Genomic DNA, 13,664 nt, shown 5'->3' with positions numbered 1-13,664 from the left:
TCTTTACACAATGCAACAAACCAAACAGATGATAGGGAGCCTGGCGCTATTAAAACAACACTCAGCTTTTTGATGCCGTGCACTTACTTTGTCTTCTTGGCAGCTTCCTCTGCTTGAGCTACAAGGGACAGAACAGAAACAATAATGAGTCTATGTGGTCTGAATATTTTACATGTCATACAATTTAAATGTTTATGCCTTGAAGAAGGTCTCTGACCAAAAGCTTGCAAATTAAATACGATTTCAAAACTTAAAACACAGAAAATTAAAACACAGTTGTACTCAGCTTTTGATTTGGAAAACAATATGCTATCCAGCGAGCATGTCAGGTGCAGTGTGAGTCACTAACGTACCGTGCTCGGTGCCGGTGATCTGAGCCAGGATCCTGAAGGATCTGGACTGGGTGGTGCCGGTGCGAGGGCGCCAGTCCTCTGTGTCCTCCATTATGCGCTTCCTGCTGGCATCAGCATGAGTGGGCACATGGTAAAAATGGATGTCTGTCTCCACCACGTGTTTCCTGGGAACTCTGGAAGGACAGGACGGATGACATCAGCAAAACTAGTTTCAATTTCACATGCTCCCTTTCATGATTGATCAAAGTAACAGAGAGAAGAGATGAAGGCTGACGTAATCTCCTCTGATCTATTACCAACTATTAGGCTGTAAGAAGCACTCTGTCAGCATCTGTTGATCTGTGATGAATGTTTAGTCTTTTTAGGAGGTTAATTTCAAACTTAGATACAGTACATGTTTTAATATGAGGTTTTTTTAGTCAGTGGAATGGTGTTTAACGGCACGGACTGTAGGTTACATGAGATGGCAATGTGAAACACTGTAAAAATAAGAATCTACAATTTGTGCTGATTAGACGAGGAAACACCACAATCTGTTAAATACAGCTGAACTCGAGGTATAAACCAGTCTGATACCTTGGTGGCGGGGGCTTTCTTTAAAAAGCAACAACAGAGAAAAACAGGGCAGAGGAAATCAGAAACACAGGAAGGACATAACAGCAACATTCATAAATACACACTGATATTATCTAACAATAACACTTACTTCAAAATACTTTGAGGTCCACTACAGGGACGTAAAGTAGAAGAAGAGATAGAGATACAAGCATAAGCAATTCATTACATTCTAAAATGCATCAAAGGAAATGTTATCAAGCAGACAGTAGAGAAGAGATGGAGGAAAGTTAGAATAAAAACACTTCAACTCTAAAAGCATGCAAAACAGACATTTGATCACATCAACAGGAGGACAAACGAGCTGCAAACACAAGACAGTTCTATCTTCAACCCCCAGGTGGTGCTGCTGAGCTACCTGGATTTCCATTCATTCATAATTTGTTGTGTTTGGAACGTAATACTGAGTGGAATAGAAGAATTGTAATGGAAAATATGCACCTCTGTCGGGGTGCAGCATAATACTGATTTGACGTGTGGTTTGTGTGACTGCATGAACGGTACACGTGTGTGTGTACCCGCCAGCTTCCTCGGCAACACTGTGCTGACAGGCCTTTCACTAATTGGCCGTCAATAAATCAGCTCTTAGGACAAACACACACACAAACACACAGAGGGGCATTGAAGACTTTTCAGGCTCTGCTGTCAATAAATCACCTATAAATACACCCGCACACCGACACACTCACCTAGCACATTGAATAGTCTGATTTATGAAGGTCTTTCAACACGTTCCTGTCACAGCAGCAGCTATGTGGGTGTGGGAGCGCTGACAGCTCTGTGTGAGCCTGGTCACACACGTACAGTTACACTGGAATATCAGTAGTTGAGGTAAAAATATAGTGTGGCTTACGTGTGCTGCGTCACATATAATGCATGAGCTTCATTTTACGCATCTGCGCTGCAGTTATTGCATGACATAACGTTAAAATAAGGTAACTAAACTCTGTAAAATGTTCTGCAGGAAAATCATAAGCAAATGCATGCAGACGCCATGATAAGAGAGACACACAAAGAGGTGGATGAAAAGAGTCAAACACATGCTTCAGAGACTAACTTTGTGACTTTAGGAGCTGCGCCAGTCTGCAAAGCAGAAAAACAGGGAGTAAAAGGAAGAGAGGAAGATAGAGAACACTGATATACATATGTGCAAATTATTGCCGTTTTACAATCAACAACATTAGAACTGTTGTTAAAATTCCCCTCTGAAACGAACCATATAATTCATTACAGCATGCAAACATGCAAGCAAGATGCAAGGACAGGCGCACATGCCGTCTCATAGTGTCACCTGAGAAACAGAAAACATTGACTGGATCAACTGATTCAGAAAGAAAGAAACTAGTGCTAATTTTACAGAGATAGGGCGTGATGTGTTTTTGGAGAGCAAATGTTATATAGTGTTAATGGGTTTCATAATCAATGAGGTTGAACTTGTTATTTGACCTCTGCTTTCGGGGGAAATTGACGACTGTAATAGTGGAACACTCTGTGGCTTAAAGAATAAAAAAAGACGATGAAAGTGGTAAAAAGAACATTCTGTTTATTGGAAGAAACCATGTAAAAGCCTTATAAACAGACAGATCCAGATAGCTTCAATAAAGTTTGCCATTAAATGTCGTCCGTAGCACTTAGGGGAGGCTACGTACCCAAATAAAATGCAGCTTGTGTGTCTGTGCGTGTGTGTGTGTGTGTGCGGCTGTATAGTGTCAGACTGCATTGAGCAGATCACTGGTGTCTGCTGAATCTCACAGAAAGAAAAACTAAAGGACCTTTTGTCAGAGCAAAAGAGAGCTCAGAGAGAGTATAAACAAAGAGTGATTGGAGAAATTATGAGTCACAAAATGACTAAATTCAGCCTACTTTGTATCTTCACTGGAATAAATCAAAAACATTCATGGATACGCACTTGTTTTGAGGGAAATCACAAAAGGAATGACTGAAAAAAATAGTGAGATAAAGGTGGTGAAAAGGCACGGTTTAAGTGTAAATCTACATGGATTCAAGGCTGAAAGCTTTTATTGACGGATAGATTTGCTATGAGAGCAAAGAGAATACCACGCAGCTTCAGTTACCAACACAAGCTATATATACACAGCTTAGTCACAGCATCACAGCGAAGTTACACTCACTATGCCTGTGGAGAGGGCAGAGTGGGGTTGAGACAGAAAATAAGAGAAGGGGGGATTATGAAAAGAAGATGGGAATGGGCAGCTTGGATGGCAGGGGAAGAATTAAACACGTTAAATTAAAATTTAAAGTTGAAGGAGGACAGGTTTAGAAAGTCAGAGGCCAGAGTCAAGTTTATCTTCAAGTGCCAGGAACCGCTAATGTGTTTTAAATGTCCTGCTGCCTTCAGACACACAACCTCAGTACGAAATACAACGAAAGAGGTCTCCTTTCAGTAAGTGACGCATGTTTTTATAGAATATCATGAATTATCCAGATAAAATGAAGTCAAAAGATAACAAAAATGCACTAAAAAAGTGAGTGGGTGAGTGAGTGCTATCTAATGTGTTTCTCTTTCACTTTCTCTTCTTTAATCTTTTCTGGAACTTAATGTAAACCGTTTTTTTTACCCTTTCAACGTAACTTGATTTTTGCTCTGCTACATTATTTGAACAGTAACGCAAAAGCCCATTAAACATCCCTTAAAGGGCCAGTTTTCCAATACCAGACTATTAAATGTTACTCAGTACAATTCCTCTTCTCAAGGTCCTACTGTAAACAAATAGCGCTCCAACCCACTCACATATCTGTTTGCCTAACATAAAACAGAGCACAAACATCTGAAAGCTTTTCTGTTTAATCACTATTTTTGGAAAAAGAAGCCAGCAGCAGCAACACTGAGTCACTTCACCACCATAATAAACACTCACAAACAGAGGCATCAATATTAGGCCTGCCGTGCTAACTGAAACCATGGATATGAATCGAGTATGGTATTCTGTTTTTCTTGTGTAAACAAACTGATTCGATGTTGGAGAACTTTGAAAAAGACTTCCAAATAACCAAACTTTAAAATAGGCTTTGAAAAAACATTATGTAACTTCGTTAATCGCAACATAGGAATAATTGTTTTGTAAACTATATAATTTTCCAGCTTAAACAGAAACTAACAAACAGACAAACAGAATGTAAACTGTAGGTAATTTCAATTTTCAGCTACTCTTTGTTGATCTAAAAGCCAACAAACAGCATCTTACAAGTGTTGTTGACACAAATGCAGGAAAGTTATCTGAAAAAAAACTTCTTTCTAAAATTGTACAAATCTGTTCAAATCACAGCCAAAAGTAACACACACTAGGGGTCTTTATGGGTCTACCGGAACCCAAGAACCCAGGACCCAGATGGGTTTGGGTCCACCTATTAGGTGGTCAAATGGGTCCGGTTCGGGACTCGTTCTATAATCCTCGGTTCCAGGTCTGTTCAACATTATGTGTAATACCCGAGTGGATCCAGGAAGACCCGCCGGCCGTGATTACAAAGGGTTCATGATTAAAGTGCTTCGTGCGTCTGTGTGTGTATTTTAACTTGCAACAATGGGTCATTCGCATGAGAACGTGAGGTAAATAAAGTGGAAAAAAACGGAAGAAAGAGCAACAACGAGTTGACGTGTCATGTGGCTGCAGGTTCAGAGAAAGGTTGAAGCCAAAGCCGGTAATGCTGATGTTGACAAAAAAAGCTAAAAGAAAATGGCCCCAGTTTCGGGCCCCAGCTTTCAAGTAATAGACGGGTGTCTCGGTTCTGCACGGGTCCAGGTTCCAGCTCTCAAATAATAGACAGGTCCGGTTCGGTTCTGGGTTGCAAAATTACGGGTCTCTTAGGGTTCGGGCACAAAATTTTGTACCCGTGAAAACCTCAAACACACACAAGGAAAGTGTATAGTAGACACTGGACTGTTAAAGGAGCGTGTCGCGACCATTTAGAATATGGAAATGAATCAAGACGGAAAAAGTAGGAGGTGGACAAAGTACAGAGACTTGATTCAGTTTGACTGGCTGGACAGAACTCCACTCACCCATTAAACTGCAAAGGCAAGGCTCCGCCCTGATTCTCCAGCAGGCCCCGCCTCTGCCCCATGGCCACCTCACATGCGTTCTCATTCGAGTAGAGGTTGATTGGCGTGTTATACACTGATGGCTGGGGCGGAACAAGGACAGGAGGGGAGGGAGGGGAGGAGGAAGAGGATGGGTAAGAGACGGGAGGTGGAGGAGGAGGAAAAGGATGACTGCTGTGGGAGGAGGCAGGAGTGAAGGCAGAGGATGGGGATGGGATGAAGGGAGCAAAAGGGGCCTGTGAAGGAGGGAAGTCGCTCTCTGTTCCGCAGACCCCGTAAGGTCTGGGGGCCTTGTTGTAGGGGACGGTGGAGGGGCTGAAGGAGTGAGGATTGGGTGGTGGTGGTGGATGGGTGAGGGCTACTGGTTTTATGATGTCTGATCTGTCGTCCTACCGGCATGAGAGAAGAGCGTGCAAATACAAACAAAAACAAATCACAGCACAGCACACACACTATACTGATGCCTCTCAGAGGAGTTTTTAACATAAGTCCCTTTAATTGAATTTGATTTCATTTAACAATAGCTTTAAAATCAATTACTTTAATTATTTTTTTCTGGGATAAAGAAGCATCAGTATAAGCAACTGTTATTAAAACTGAAAAAATACATGAAGCAAACATTAGAAAAAACAAAAAATTCAACAAAAATCACGACAACTGTGATTTTCATGCAGCAAAAATGTGTGCATGGCATCGTTTCAGAGGTTGCAGTAACTACGGATAGCTACATAAGGCACACCATAGTACCCCAGGTGAGTTACTTTTTTCTAAAGGTGTCATAATGAAGTCGTTTTTTTTTGTCCTGTTCATGGTAACTTCAGCATTGGTTGATTACAAAGGCATTTGATTGTTGATATGAACAAAACTAATGTTTCACCTGGTGTGCCTGTACTTAATTAAACTGAAATGATTTTCTCGTATCCATAAAAATAAATGCTGTGCACTTGGGAGTAGGCTATATGATTTTCTGTTATTTCAGTGACATGCCGTTACCGTACCTTTGGTGCCACAGGAGGAGGTTTGGGAACACTTGAGGCCCTGCAGGAAGGAAAGAGAAAGTACATTAGTAAAAGGTATAATAAGTAGGATTTTTTCTTGCATTTTGTCAACAACACATTCAAATTGGGCCCCTCCTCCTGGGCTCTTCGTCACCAGAAGGTCACTCTCACTGTCTCGTGTGAGAACATGCCCACCCCGCCGAGCTAACACCGACAGCATCACGGTTACCTTTGCGCTAGCATGCTAACCGTCGGTTAGCTTGTTCTACCCGGTTAGAGGCACCTATCTGTCCAACAGAAAAGAGGCCAACTCTGCATCGCTCTGTCGCCATGTTCGCCCGGTCTGAATGGGGCCCAGTTGCTAATTTGAACCACTCCCACACTCACCTATACGCTGTGATTGGCTCAGGGAACCACAACAGCGCCCCTCCTGAAAACGTCCCGTAAAAAGCAAAGCAACAGAAAAGATGCAGAGGGAAGGGTCTCACAAGGGTCTGCACACACACTCACCAACACACATGTATAGAGGCCCATAAGTGATGATTTATATTATATTATATTTGTAAAAGTCTATATTTTATGTTTCTAGGAAAACCTTAAAAAGGTCTGTTTTTGATATCTGAAAATGTATTCTTATTATATATATAAGTGGCTGTTAGTGAACACCCTGTGGTAAAATAGCACCAACGTTTCAAACCCATGATGTCTGATATTTATAGAGCCCTTCAAAACTAATAAGGCTCTTCTATAAAATTTTCAGATCCTATTGTGGTCAAAAGAAACTGTGGTTATGGTGAATTATGATTAAACCTGATCTCTTTGCGGTTTCTGTCAGCAGCTATCACAGAACCCAGAAGAGGTTGACTGTGTCTGTGTGAGTCAGACGGTGAAACTTGAGTTACAAGGGCTGAAAATCATGGCCTTTTTCAATGTACGTGTGCTTTTGAACGCAGCTGTTTTAAGTCTATAAAGGCTTCTATCAATCTGATACTCTTGGTGTTTGACGCCACATTGACTAATGAGCTCCCTGAAGGTCACTTAAAAGACATGTTTGTATTTACAGTTACATTTACTCCAGAGTGATAACAGCTTAGCAATTTATCTTAATATAAATTTTTATTGATATAATATTTCATCTGATTACAATGAGACGAAAGATGTTAAAGATTTACTCAATAACAGTTACACACGTGGAGGAAATAAATGTAATTCACTGCATTGCAACTTCATTGTGCATGATATGACGGGAACAAAATACACGAGTTCACATAAATTAAAGGTCAGACAAACAGTAGAGTAACTGAAGACGCGTGAATGTCAGCAGCCCCGCATTCCTTTAAGAGCAGCCTTTCTAGAAACTTCCTGAGGGAGGTTCATGTCCTTCACCTCAGTAAATTTGAACCGACAGTCTTGTAGTAGCTAGAAACACATCAAGCTACAGATACAGCTACTCATAGGCTTGGCCTTTTCCTCTCTGTCTCGTGTTGCTCAGTAGTTTTCGTTTGCCAACAGTGTCCTTTGATCGTCATTGTGTTCCCTCCACATGAGATGTGAGGATCTAAAAAGATATTAACACCAAAAGGAGAAGGATATCATGCAATGAAATTCTACTGCCTGAACAGCTCAGGGAAATCGCCTAAATGACCCTGAAGGGAGCATCCCAGGTTGTTTACAACCCCCAACAAGCTTGACCGATAAAATACTCTCAGACATGGATGGTTGAACAGGGTTATGGTTTGATAATCATAGTAAACAAGGAAGAATAATTATGTATGCTGCCTTAAAAGTAAGTCAACAAAACCAAGAGGAAGAAGACCCCCTTAGCAACTCCACAAGTATCAAAGACATTCTTAACATCACTTGAGATTATACTTTGTACATATTGTTTTGGTCTGTGTGAGCTGTATGCCTTCCCTGTGGCTTTTCCTTGACACACTATAATGTCAAGTTGCAGAGCAACACCTAGGTATTCATTGGCATCTAAGCTGACAGCTATGATCTCACCTAAACACCAATGGCATGAACTTTGAGAGGCACATACTGAAGAGTAGGATGGGTAACAAGTAGGTATTTCAAATACGCTTAACATTCATGTGTGCTGTAGCCTCGAATACACTGAAGCTATAACTGGAAACACCAACATGGAAGTGTGTTGCGGGGGCATCTCCTAGCATGTGGAGTGAATAAGAACCAGAGTTTAATTTTACTTAGAGGCTTTTAAACCCTGTCCCCGGTATGGCTCTCTAAGGGCTCCGCTCATATACAACTGATAGAACTTTTTCTGTCTAGCTTAACAGCTCAACCTCAACCCCTGCAAATCTCTCACGTGGCGTTCCTCAAGGCTCAGTCATGGGTCCCCTCCTATTTTGTATCTATACGTTTCTGATAGACCAAAATAATTGTTAGTTTAGTTTAGTTTTTTATAGTTTTTTAAAAGTGCTCTTATACAGTATACATATAGGTTGAGCTTGACCTTAAAGGAGCCACTTTAAATGTAGCAAAATGGACTCATGTTTCCCGGCATGTGTTACGACCTTGAGAGAACTCATGAGCTAGTTCTTCCTGAAACCGAAGTTGTTGCCTCTGACAACTAAGCCATTTTAAAAAAGTATTTCTGCTGTCCCAGATGTAGTTTGAATATTGCCAGATAATGTCACCAGAATACGAGGCTCCTGATTGGCACTAGTGCCCCTTATAGCAGAGGAACAACAGGACCTATACTGTATCAAACACTTTGCAGCAGGAATGTTTCTCCATAGCTCAAATGTGTGAGGGTCAGAGAGTAAGTGGATGCAATGAAGACATTGACAGTGTGACAATGACAAACATGACATTTAAAAAGTCTACCTCTTGCACACCACATGGAAACATTTGCTGGGCTGTTCATGTACGTGTATGTTCTTTGTCCGTGTGGAGACCCACCAGGAGTTTGACTTGATTTAGAGTTTAAGAGCAGCTGGTGTTTCTGTACTCTGCATGTTGCATGTCAACTGTCAGGATCTACGTGTCTGCTTCCTTTCCTCTGTTTTATGTTCGTGGAAGTTTAATATAATATAGTGATTGGTCTGATTGGGGAACTTTGAGTCTGTGTTTCCCCAGCGATTATTTGTGGTGACAGCCATTATGGTTTAGCTTTGATACCCTACCACATCCAAGTGCATGATGTGGTTACGGTGGTGTGCTTAAGTCATTTATGGTAATATTTATTCTACTTCTCTTTGAATGCTGGTCATTAGGGTTTGCATGCACATAAATATTTGGTGTTTTCTTGGCTTCCTTCATCTGATTCCTTTTACTAAATCATTATTTTTTAGAGATACATAACGTTGTAAAAAAAGACTGGCAGCCTGCTTCGTTACATTTTCTCTGTTCTGTTTCCACTTTCTTCAACAATTTGTATTTTTGGATACAGTGAATGAACAAAACAGCAGGACATTTTACAAAATTATACCATTCAGCCATGCAATAAATGTTGTTGAGTTTTGGAGCTGTATGTTCATATTTGAGCCGATTATCTGTGGTGTTGTATTTTATTGTGGCATGGACTTGTTATTTTCTGTCACTCTTCTTTATCTCTTTGCCATTATTGTAGTGCGTGAGCATCATTAAAGACAACAAGAGCTAAACTGTTCAATAAAATTCATGATTTCCTTGTCAAATACTCTCCAACTGCATATTCTGTTTTTATTGCCTCCATATGTCACTTTTATGCTGCTTTAAGTCACTTTACAGTTTTTCCCACATTAATGCACTACAATAAATTGACCTGTCACTGAGAGGAGGATGCCATCTCTTTTTCATCTCCTCTCAAATCATCCGTGCCCTCATGGGTGTTATATGTTCTTAGTTGCGCATTTGCCTTTAATCTCTGCGGTCTATTCTTACTCGAGTGAGATCATTGACCGATGTTTCCAGGGCTGTGCCCTGACATGCCGACAGCTTTACCGGCAAGCAACCAGCCAAACTGAATCAATGAGAGATTGTTGCCTGTGTGTGAGGGTGATTTTATGTCTGAAAAGGGGGGGCGGGTCAAAACGTAAGAGTGTATTAGGTGGAGGTCACACTGACCAGGTACTGATCATAACACCAGAGGAAGCACAGACTCACAAACAACATAAACACCTGAAGGAATTTTACCAGAGGACGTTATTCAGTCAATGTCTTTGAGTGACCTCTCATAACATGAGACTGTTTTACATTTTCCAACAGTTAACTTGAATACAAAGAAATTCTACACACACAGAGACTCACACTACGTGCATGCATACATGAAGCTCCATGCATGATTTGCCTGTCAGTCTCATTAAAACAGTCACAGACACATCATCTGTATGTCAGCATAAAGCAGCTTTTAAATGAGGTGTGTTGCCATTTGAATGACAGAATTATTGGAAGTAGTGAATGGACAAAGGCCAGTTCACATACACCCACACAAACACATTCACACACACACACTATGGTAAATAATGAAGAGGGGTGACCATGATTCAGGCATGACGGGTCGGCCCAGGAAATATTACTGAGGTAGAGCAATAACAGACAACAAGTACAAGTACAGTATACACACTTTTCAGCATCTGCACCTGCAAATAAGCTTTACACATTCACACGTGGAAACAAGAGCTGAACTGTGGTCCTGTCTGCCTCAAATCCACCATGCTCTTATCCTAGATTTACACCTAATTTGTCTTGGTGAGACACTTTTTGGCAGTTCCAGCATGTTTTTGTGGTAACTTATGCATTCCTGCCAAGAGCAGAAGTGAATGATTTTATACATCTGAAGTCAATACACTCCAAGTCAATGTTGAACAAATCAATGCAAGGTTTGAAAAGGTGTTCCTGATATCTGTCATTAAGGAAATACTTCAAATTCGCCTTTTTCTTCCCAGTTTTAGGATGCATAAAAATGGCATAATGATGAAATATAAAGTGTGGAGGAGACAAGATAATTCAGTGACTATGTCTTTGTGCGTCTCCGAATCCATATGTGATCAATTATGCAACTCCGGTAGGATCAAACTTGTCTTTTCTCGCTCAAGGGATTCAGCAACAGATTCAGTATGGAACACTTCCTCCCTCACTGTGCAAATCTGGGATTTTAACAGCTTGGTAATTTACATACAGGCAGTGACCCAGTGCACCTAAATGGACTTTTACCTCTTTTTTCCTTTTTATTCCATCTCTATACTTTTTTTTTTTTACCCATGTCTGTTGTGTTTTAATAATGTCCCTTCTCCTCTTCTTCCTTACTCCTTCCAGCCCCTTCATGCCCCTTTTTTCTCTCTCCCGGGAATGAGGTCACTGTCTTATAAACAAAGGTGATCATGATTATTGAAACAAGGCCCTCTAAAGTGTATGCAGTCGTCATTCTTGATGGGGAGGGTGGACACGTACTCTACGCTCATCTATTTATTTCTTTTTCTGTGCCCTATTAGGAGAAAGTAGACCGACCAACTTGTCTTGGTGGAAAGAATGCCAGGGAACTAAGCAAGAACAGGATGGCTTACTTGGCCGGATCACTGCCACAATGTACAGTGAGTGAGTTTGTATGTAGTAAATGGTGTCTTGCCCAAGGACACATCTACAGAAGTCAGAGAACGAACCACCAACCTTTTGATTGAGAGGCAACCAACTCTGCCACTGAGCCAAAGCTACCAGAGTATATGTAGTTGTGTAGGAAGGGGGAGTCTGTATGGGTATGGTGAAGTTATGAGTAGATACTTAAAGATGATGAGGGACGAAAGACTATAACCCCTGATTTCATGAGCTTGTGTAACATTTGTTTTGCTATTTTAAGACCAATGCGTGAGTTTATCTAGAACTGGCCTTTAAATAGATTTGGAAGCTGAGTCAACTGGTTGTTATCAGTTCTCACACTGTACTGTGGGTCTGTGTGTGTGCGTACGTGTGTGTGTGTGTGAGTGTGTGAGATCCCAGAGTTAAAGCCATGCAATAATGTAATTTAAGGTTTGGTGTCCCCATATGTAACCTCTGAGCAGGAGTCCTCATGTTGTAGCAAAAACAAGTACGTGTGTGTTCCTCTGTTATCCACTACCTCCCAACACTATCTCCACAGAGGCCTCGACAGGCCTTTCAGCTGACTATGACATCACATGAGATCCTGAAAGAGGCTTTGACGCTGACCAGACCAAAGGAACAAGATACGTTAAAAGTAGAGCTGTTTCACTACTAAAAACATCACTCAGTTAAATCAACTTTGAGGAAAGCGCGTTTGAACAATCACAGCCACAGAAACTAGAAGAAAACCTCAACATTGTTGATTTTAAGCTATTGTTTTAATGATTGTGTTTCTGTTTCTTCTCTTTCAAGGCAAGCTTTACATCATGTAGGCCTCGTTAGACGTGAGGGGTTACATTACATACTTGCTGTAAATGTTTGTGCTTCTTCGTCCAGTGCCTCAGATCAATATGGCGAGACAAAAAGCCCGAGGGCACGAATCCACTGTGGTTCTCTTGAAAGAGGCTGTCACGTTTCTAGCCAGCTGTTGTCTGGTTATTTGATGGGGAACAATTGTTGCTCTCAATACAGACTTCACATGACCTAGAAGTGTATTGAAGGTTTAAAGATTGCTATTCTGTTACCTTAAATGTACATAAAGACACATTTTGTATCATTTTACTTTATTCTGTGAAGATCCCTGAAAATAATCAGGAGACTTGATCTAAAAAAGCAGAAAATGTCCTTTTTTGAACTTACAGAAAGTGCCTGAAGCGTATGTGTTCCCTTCGGTAACATAGCAACAAACAAGAACATTTTTATAGGAGCTCACTTTCTAACAACACACACATGCGGTGCGGTGCGGTGGTACCCTAAGGAGTCTTAAAAGTAGACCATGAGAGGAAACAGGCCCATTAGGTTGAACCCCACCAGGGCAGGAGAAAGGAGGCAATGTCTCCAACAGCCTGCAGGTCAACAGTACTGCATCAAGATTTCTGTTACTTATACTTGGCTCTCAAAAAAAGCTCAAAAGGATGCTATACATATTTAACTGGGTTTGGAAGACCTGAAGTCCATTTAACAGTACATAAAATGGGTGGAAAAGCCATGCATTTGAGTTTGAAAGCTGTAAAGTCTTGTATAAATGTAAACAATGTACAGAAATTATACGACACAGAAGAAAAAGAGTAACTGCTGTAACACACGCATACAGTGGTGCACCAAACTTCACATAATTCATGGTAATAAAACGGATGAGCAGTCTGGGTACTTTCACAGCATGTAATTCTTCTTAGATGTTTTCCGAAGAACATAAAAAGTAATTTTATGTAGCATTTCATTCATGCAAATACATGTCTTTTAAAAGAGGCTGGACAGATGCTTTCTTTTTATGTGGACCCATAATGCAACTGCTCAGTTTAACCGTAGTGCCTATGGTAAGTATAGGAGTTGGTGCGTCTGACTGCACCGTCTCTAGAGTCAAGGGGCTGTAAAACAGTAGATGGGAGGATTGGAGTGCCGTGTTGTCTTTTGAAATCTAATTTAAACTTTTACAGCTTTGTTTCTCAGCAGACTGACCGAGACGTTAAAAAGAAATGTATATATAAACAGAGGAGGTCTCATGAAGGCGCTAACAAAGACGCACAGGCACAGGAATAGGAAAGACACACAGGCGATTGC

At 40.9% G+C, this 13,664-nt stretch overlaps 1 protein-coding gene across 3 annotated transcripts in view; it reads right to left on the bottom strand.

Moving 5' to 3' along the window:
- pdlim5a (PDZ and LIM domain 5a) overlaps positions 1-13,664 on the bottom strand; it is a 60,990-nt gene that overhangs the window by 21,757 nt on the left and 25,569 nt on the right. The window contains exons 4-9 of one of the 3 annotated variants that reach the window (XM_069682928.1): positions 6,027-6,066; positions 4,990-5,417; positions 1,060-1,080; positions 930-947; positions 354-526; positions 88-118 (exon numbers count right to left, since the gene is read on the bottom strand). In XM_069682928.1, coding sequence (XP_069539029.1) covers positions 88-118; positions 354-526; positions 930-947; positions 1,060-1,080; positions 4,990-5,417; positions 6,027-6,066 — 711 coding nt within the window. Of the gene's footprint in view, positions 1-87; positions 119-353; positions 527-929; positions 948-1,059; positions 1,081-2,025; positions 2,052-4,989; positions 5,418-6,026; positions 6,067-13,664 lie in introns of all 3 variants that reach the window. The other 2 variants (XM_069682926.1, XM_069682927.1) reach the window with 2 other exon arrangements.

Source organism: Semicossyphus pulcher, unplaced genomic scaffold (genome assembly GCF_022749685.1).
Source record: "Semicossyphus pulcher isolate SPU_LCO1_2020_fin unplaced genomic scaffold, fSemPul1.0.p SCAF_6, whole genome shotgun sequence".
NCBI lineage: Eukaryota > Metazoa > Chordata > Actinopteri > Labriformes > Labridae > Semicossyphus > Semicossyphus pulcher.
Note: the sequence above shows the minus strand (reverse complement) of the source record. Positions and strands in the feature narration are given on the sequence as shown.